The 8,578-nt window shown below is 44.2% G+C and overlaps 1 protein-coding gene across 1 annotated transcript; it reads right to left on the bottom strand.

The window, feature by feature from the left end:
- Window positions 1-2,981: 2,981 nt before the first annotated feature.
- LOC124973378 (olfactory receptor 2M4-like) lies at window positions 2,982-3,917 on the bottom strand. Its single transcript, XM_047537330.1, has one exon. The coding sequence runs from the start codon at window positions 3,915-3,917 to the stop codon at window positions 2,982-2,984; it is 936 nt and encodes a 311-aa protein (XP_047393286.1).
- Between the last annotated feature and the right edge of the window lie 4,661 nt (window positions 3,918-8,578).

Raw genomic sequence — 8,578 nt, 5'->3', positions numbered from 1 at the left:
GAGAAAAGATAGCCTCTTCAACAAATGGTGCTGGGAAAACTGGAAATCCATATGCAACAGAAGGAAACTAAACCCCTATCTCTCACCCTACACAAAAATCAACTCACAATCGATCAAGGACCTTGAAATCAGACCAGAGACCCTGCATCTTATAGAAGAAAAATTAGGTCCAAATCTTCAACTTGTTGGCTTAGGATCAGACTTCCTTTACAGGACTCCCATAGCACAAGATATGAAAGCAAGAATCAATAACTGGGATAGATTCAAACTAAAAAGCCTTCTCTCAGCAAAGGAAACTATCAGCAATGCGAAGAGAGAGCCTACAGAGTGGGAGAAAATCTTTGCCAATCATACTTCAGATAGAGCACTAATTTCCAGAATATGTAAAGACCTCAAAAAACTCTACACCAAGAATACAAATAACCCAATCAACAAATGGGCTAAGGATATGAACAGACACTTCACAGAAGAAGATCTACAAGCAATCAACAAACATATGAAAAATATTCAACATCTTTAGTAATAAGAGAAATGCAAATCAAAACTACCCTAAGATTCCATCTCACCCCAATTCGAACGGCAATTATCAAGAATGCAGGCAACAATAGGTGTTGGCGAGGATGTGGGGAAAAAGGTACACTCATACATTGCTGGTGGGGCTGCAAATTAGTGCAGCCACTCAGGAAAGCAGCATGGAGATTCCTTAGAAAACTTGGAATGGAACCACCATTTGATCCAGTTATCTCACTCCTTGACCAATACCCAAGGGACTTAAAATCAGCATACTACAGAGATACAGCCACATCAATGTTCATAGCTGCTCAATTCACAATAGCCAGATTGTGGAACCAACCTAGATGCCCCTCAATTGAGGAATGGATAACGAAACTGTGGTATAGATACACAATGTTATATTACTCAGTCATAAAAAATAATAAAATTATAGCATTTGCAGGCAAATGGATGAAGTTGGAGAATATCATGCTAAGTGAGAAAAGCCAATCACAAAAAAACAAAGAATGAATGATCTCACTGATAAGTGGATGATGACATATATAGGGGGTGGGAAGGGGGCAAGAATGGAGGAAGGAGGGACTCTATAGAGGGACAAGAGGGGTGGGAGGGGTGGGGGGGAAGAAAAAAGAAATAACACAATGAATCAAAAACTATTACCCTAGGTAAATGTGTGATTACACAAATGGTATGCCTCTACTTCATGTACAGACAGAGAAACGAGATGTATCCCATTTGTTTACAATAAAAATGAATTTAAAAAAAAAGCTGCTGGTGAGTGGTCATGATGTAGCAGAGCAGAGAAGGGTAATTAAAAAAAAATATGACGAAATTGGTCTTAGTGGACATTCCTTCAAAGATGGGATGCAAATGATCACAGACAAGTAAAAAATTCTTAATTATCATTAGTCATGATACAATCAAAACCACAATGAGATACAACTTCACACCCAATAGAACAGTTAAAATCCAAAAAGTGGAGAATAACACAGGATGGGGAGGATGTGGAGCTATTGAGACCCTCAGACATTGATGGAGAAAACAAAATTTTGCAGCTGCTATGAGAAACAGTCAAACAATGTCTGTAAATTAAAGAGTGTTTCCATGTGGTGGAGCAAATCCACATCGAGGTATACACCCAGGAGCTTTGGAAGCATGTCCCATGGAACTTGTGTGTGAATGCCAGAGACAGCATTATTCATAAGAGCCCAAACGTGAAAATATTCCAAAGGCTTCACTGTTGAGTGAACAAATAAAATGTAGGACAATCTTCCTAAGGAATATTGCTAATTTGCATGTGAGAATGGAGTGCTGATCATGCTTCCACAAGACACAAGAAAACATTATGCTAGGTAGAAGAAGCCAGTCCAAAAGAACTTACATATCATTCCTATGATATGCATGATAGGCAGATCTATGGTCAAAGCCAAGGACAGGGCAGGAGGGAATGAAGAGTAACTGCTAGAGATTATGAGCTTTCTTTTGTAGTGATAAAATTTAAAGAGCAGTGAAGCTTGCACAAATAAATGAATATATTAAAATCCACTGATTTGTACACCTATCTATGCTAAATTTTATGCAACATGATTTTTATCTAAAAAATAAATGCATTAAGAATATTATTCTTGTCCCAAAATATTTTGTAGTGCCCCAAGGAGAGCAATAGATTAACACACGTTCATGGTATTAAAGCATAAGGTAAAGGTTTAGGTAAAAGAAATTTAAATTAATACTCCATACACAACAATGATTGGGTTTAAAATATGAACACAGAAATCAGGCAATGACTGATTTCAATTCACAAGGATATAATGGATTTAGGTACATAGATTGCAATCTTGTGAAAACAGCTTGGGAACATATACATTTTATCAAAGGGCAACTTGTGGGTACTAATCAATTAATTCGGACAAATTTAGAGGCCAGAAATGTTTTTCTCAGTACAACTGCAGTAAATTTTATGGGATTATGTATACTAAATCATTTTTGAGCTGTATAAAAAGTCATGGCCAGCAGTTCCAGAAACTGAAAGTTTGCTAACTTCTCCAAATAGATCCTGGCTGCTGATGTAAGGATGAAAGAGGAGTAAAGCAATCACAGCCAGGACGGTGATCCTGCAGCCAAGTGAAAGATGTTCCTCTGGACTCACTGAAATCTCCACATTTAATATAAAGGTGACAAAAGAATGATTTCTAAGGGCTATCTTATATAGACATAAAACCTATTTGGAAAGATTCCCCATTCCTAAACATGTGGGAAGGAAGTAAAGAAGGATCAGGATTGAAAGAGCCAGGGCAGGTCTGAGGGTCAGGAAAACCACAGACAGGTACAGGCAGGTACTGAATCCAGGGACAGAGAGGCGTCTCCCCAGAAGCAGGGTGGACTGCAAGCCCTGCTCTCAGCTAAGGTGAGACCTGCAGACTGACCCCTGGCTGGAGGTCAACATCCCCAACAGACGCTGAAGGAAGTCACATTAACCTTCCCATCCTCAGGAGCTTCCTAAGTGCCCTGGACACCTCCCTGTTGCGCAGGCTGTAGATGAGGGGGTTCAGCATGGGGGTGAGGATGGTGTAGAAGGCCGACACCGTCACGTCCTGCTCTGCTGTGTGGGTAGAGGCTGGTCTCAGGTACACGAACATGGCAGCCCCGTAGTAGAGTCCCACCACAGACAGGTGGGAGGAGCAGGTGGTGAAGGCTTTCCTCCAACTTTCTCCAGAGCCCATGCGGAGCACAGCTCGGAGAACACGGGAATAGGACACGATGATAACTGAAACTGGCAAGATGAGCATCACCACACAACAGATGAAGAGTAGTCTTTCAAATGCAGATGTGTCTGTGCAGGAGAGAGGTAAGAGGGCAGCAATATCACAGAAAAAGTGCTGGATTTCCAGAGAGCTGCAGTAAGAGAATGACAGGGCAGCTGCCAGCACGAAGACGCCATCGAGAGATCCCAAGATCCAGGAAGCCACCACCAGGAGTACACAGAGTTTCTGACTCACGAGGACGGGGTACCGAAGTGGGTGGCAAATGGCCACATAGCGGTCATAGGCCATCGCGGCCAACAGGAAGCACTCGGCTCCCAGCAGGGACACGTAGAAGAATATCTGGGTCCCACAGCCTGCCAGAGAGATGGAGTTCCTGCCAGACAAGTAGTTGAAGGCCATCTTGGGGACAGTGGTGCAGATGAGCATGAGGTCCATGAGGGAGAGCTGACTGAGGAGGAAGTACATGGGAGTGTGGAGCTGGGTGTCCAGGTAGATGAGGAGGACCATGGCGGAGTTGCCCAGGAAGGCCACCGTGAAGATGCCCAGGACCACAGTGAAGAGGAAGGTGTGGGTGGGGCTGTGATCGAAGATGCCCAGCAGGACGAAGACAGGGCTGAAGGTCTGGTTTCCTGACTCCATCCTCAATAATTTGCCTGATCTGAAAGTTCCAGGGAAGATAAAAAGAAGCTTACTTATAAATTCAGCCTTTACATGCATGGTGCAGCAAAAACCTCTGCTGGGCAGGATATCTGAGGCAGGAAGGACCCTCTCACCAGCCCCACCTACCTCCCTTAATAGCAGTGAGCCATGGGACTCAGTTCAGGGCCTTTATGCTTTGCTCCTCATTTACCTTCATAGAGAATGGTTTTATTATGCATTTCCTTTACTTTACCCACAAGAGTACTAAAGTTTCTAAAAGTCTACTCACAGGTATCAGAAATAGAGAGTTTACGAGAAAAAAGTGATTTTACATCTCTGTTGTTAAATGCTACAATTAGCCCTGACCCCAGGAGAGTTGTTATTGAAGGTTTGCTTCTCTGGTCTGCACACACCTCTTGGTGGTCTTCAGTGCTGGAATTCCTGTGCTCACGTTCTCCTCTCACCACCACCCCAGTCCAGTGAAAGGTTAGATGAGGTCACTGAGGCTTCCTGCTGGCCCCCTGTGCACATTAATTCAGAAAGCGGTGGACACCCTATGCTTTAACTTCCCCAACTCGGATCAAATCTTGGAGTCTCATCTTATTCTATGAAGACATCCATTAAAATATCCCTGCATGGAAGAACATGGCACCTGCTTCTCTTTGGGATATAATTTTGCTTCTCCTAATTTTGTGTGTGGAGCAGTGCTGAGGATTTTGTTTCTTTGTTTTTGCTTATACCTTAGAAATTCATTTCCTCCTGCTATCATAAAGTGCTCTAGACAGAATGGGATAAACATCTAGAAGAAAAAAGAGGAGCCCTCCTCTGGTTTTGACAGCTTCACAGGAATGTCACCCTGAGGAGGACTGGAGCTTCTTATGCACTGTGGGTGATGGTGAGCAGAATTTGCCCCAGTCCAGCTCCCAAGGGACAGCATCCAGGGTGTGCTTGTGAGTGACAGAGAACCCTGAGGCACAAAGAATCAGAACACATGCTACGCACTTCAGCTGTTTTGAATCCAGCAAGTATTTAAAACTGTTGAGGACAGATGTGGCATGATATGAAATGATTTTGCATTGAAACAATCTCTCAGATGTTCAGTAGAGGCACTAGATGGGTTGAGTCCGTAACATGGAAACCAAGGAGAAACTACCTACATCCAGAGGAGTCAATAGGACCCAGGAAATAATGATGGCAAAAGAGAGAGTGTATTGGAAAGGAAATCAGCAATCAATCAGTCTTTGTAAAATGCTATCAGTTATTTTCTCTAACCTCCATGTTTTTACTGTGCCTGTAAAATATCATACCCCATAGACTTTTCTCAAATTAACTTTATCCCAAATAAAATTTTCCTAAGTGAGACCCACTTTTATTTCTGTCTGATAAATATCAGTGCCACCAAAATTCTTCTGAATTCCCAGATTTCAAACTTCAAATAATGATATCTTTATCATTATTTTCTATGATTTATTTTTTAGTTATTAATAAAGAAATATTTTTGGACTCCTTGATCACCATTTTTGATATTGAGTTATTCTATCAACTGAAGGGTACATCTGTGAGTATTTCTCTTGGTAAAGAAAATACTAAGCAGGTATAGTTTTCAAATTTGTTCCAATAGAATCCAACTAAACTGTAAAAAAAAGTACATTTATGTTTCCCCTCTTAGAAATCTCCTTGACCTATGACAAAATGGAGATCAAGTTTATTTCTACTTAACATCAAAATGTATATATACTATTTTGTTCATCAACCAAATATTATATTCTTCCAAGAGCAGAGCAGATTCCAAGTTCCATCTTGATAGTGTGCACACTTTGCTTATCACAGCACCTCATGATGTGAAAATTAAATTCCTTTTGATACTGATATTTTTCCCAGAAAATGTTCTAGTACGTGTTAATATTCTAAATGAACTTATGTCAATTATAATCAATGGTAACTCATTTCAAAATATGCACACTGAATAACAGAGACCCTTTTACCTATTCTAATGATACTCAAAAATGACATGACTTTTTTGTTCACAAATTAAAATGTAATGTCAATATTCCCAGAAAACATCTTCATTCCCAGTTCTAACTTCTTAACATGGAAGAGCACATTAAGAAATGATCAATGGCCATATTGAAATTGGAGAGTAACTCCTCCACAGTCCCACGTTCCCTTACTTGCGTGAGTAGCACACACCGCCTGCTTTCTCTTGTTTTAATCTCGCACGCGGGTGAAGGGAACCCATAGTCTCTGCAACAGAAACAAAACCCCAGTGACTCCATGTGAAAGCCCAAGTACAGCCCCACGCTGAGCCTGTCCGCACTGAGGCCAGCGGCTTCTTCCTTGTTCCCACCTGACTGCCATGCGGGGTCGCGAAGCCACAAGGAGTCACGCCCCCTCAGAGCCGGGCTGCTTTGACTTTCCCATCAGCTTTCAGTCAGTCGTTGGAACCTGGAGGGGAATCCCAGGGGAGGTGGTGGAGCACATCTTGAGGAGAGCAATGGTCAGCCAGGGGGCAGGTTGGGTGGGGGGAGGCACAGGGTGCGCACCATACTCAAAGGGAAGGAGGCGAGCAGCCCCGCGGAGCAGAGGGAAGCCCAGCGCTGCCCGTCCAGTCTCCCTGGCCCCTGCGACGTCACCAGCTCCGGTGCCTGCAGGGTGATTCACGCCCTGCCTGCCGTGGCTAAATCAAGCTTCCTTCAATTTCTCTTTACTTCATCTCTCTGGCATTCATTCCCAGAATTTTGTTAGTGTATTTGGCAAACATTAATGACAAACCATAAATAAGGAAACTTTATTTCTTTTAGCCAGAAAATCACTCCATGATTATTTGTAAACTAAAAGCTTGCACTAGAAGATATATAAAGACTTTTTGCTTCTAAGTTTTCATAAGTGTGTTTCAAAGCAGCCGACAGAAGCCACTTGGCACCTGATTTTCTCTGAAGTCATTTTGGGGTGCACCCCTACCAACTAGAAGATAATCTTTATCATCAAGGCTTCAATAAACATTTTTAGTAAATCAAAAGAATGTTACCATGAAGGAGAGCTTGTCCCTTTCTGCCGCCTCCTTCCCTTTGAGCATGAAAGGGACAGGCAGGATTTGAGAGGGAGAGGTGGCGGTCCCAGGACGTCATGACAGTCATCCACAACGTGAGGAATGTGTGAGCACTCCCAACACCAGGCTGGGACCGTCTGCACGCTGGACCCTGCCGGGTGCTCTGGACACACCATGCACACCAGCTCCCGAGGCGCACTCATCCCGGCACCAGGCACACCGACCTGCGGCCTGCGCAGCTCCGGAGCGGTCCCTGCCCTCCCTCCGCGCCCTGACCCTTCCTCCCTCCCAAGCTCTCCTCCTGTTTCTGGGAGGTCCCCCTTCTCCGCCTGTTCCCCCAGCTCCCACGTGTGAGAGAAGACCTGGCCTGTCTTCAGGCTGCCCTGCTTCCAGCGGAGGCCAAGGGCAAACTCACCGAGTAGCCCCGGCAGCGCGCTGATTTCTGGGAGGCTCGTGCTTGATCTCACTCTGCTCGGTGCTCGCCTTCCCTGTGTCTCTTCTAGAGAAGATTCTAGAACAGTCACTCAGCACGAAGGGCTTCCAGAGACCCAGCCACCTCGGGGCATCCTGGACCTTAAACCCTGTGCCTTCGGGAGCGGGAGCGCTCAGTCCCTGACTTCAAACACTGCCGCGCCCCCTTGGAACATCTCCCGGGAAGCCATTTCCCTACGTGTCCCCAGACTCTATTAGTCCTCTCGATATTTGTCGGCTTTGCTTGCTGTGAAGTTCAAAGGATGACTGCCTACTTCTCCTTCAGAAGGAAACAGTGTGAATGATGCATCTACATTGTCACAAATTTAAAAGGAAAGAAGGTTGGGATGGAAAGAGGGAATGTTCATTTCCACGTGAACGGAAGCTGTCGGCCTGCCTTCTCAGCCGCGCTTTCCTTTCTGCCTCTTCCCACGATGCCTCCTCAGAGTCGGCTGAAATCAGCATAAACAAACTGCAAGTGTGTGAGCACCCATCCAACAGTCCAGGTGGGCCCGGAGCCTTCCTCAGGACCCCGAGGGGTTTCAGTGAATGCACTTTCTAACTTTGAAACACCCTATCTTTCTGTCTTAACCTCTCTTCACTCCACAAGCTTTCATTTGCCTAAAACAATATTCATTCTAAAATGCAAAGCCCAGCACGATTTTTTAACTTAAAATTAATTGGCACCATTTTGTAAATTTCAATTCCAAAACCTAAAACTCCCTTGCACAACCCTGACAACCCGGCCCTGGACAGCTGAGCCTCTTTTTGGAACTCTTGGTTGTTTGGTTGCTGTAAGGCCTGCTTCCTCCCACACTTCTGGCCTTTCGGGGAGATTTTCTAAAGGGGTTTTCAAGGTCCTTCAAACCCTATTCACATCAGCACCATTCAGAGTTGGAAGCGCTCAGATGTCCACCAGCGGTTGAGGGGAACAATAAAATATGGTGTATTCACAAAATGGAATATTATTCAACCTTAAAGGGAAAGAAAGCCACGTCACCTGCTACGACAAGTGTGAACTTGGAGGACTCTATGCTAAGTGAAATAAACCAGCCACCAGAAGCCAAAATTAAGAAGGTGGACTTAGCTTACATGAGAATCTGACCATCATCAGCTACATAGAACCAGAAGGTAGAATGAT

This window comes from Sciurus carolinensis (assembly GCF_902686445.1).
Source record: "Sciurus carolinensis chromosome 19 unlocalized genomic scaffold, mSciCar1.2 SUPER_34, whole genome shotgun sequence".
Lineage (NCBI taxonomy): Eukaryota > Metazoa > Chordata > Mammalia > Rodentia > Sciuridae > Sciurus > Sciurus carolinensis.
Note: the sequence above shows the minus strand (reverse complement) of the source record. Positions and strands in the feature narration are given on the sequence as shown.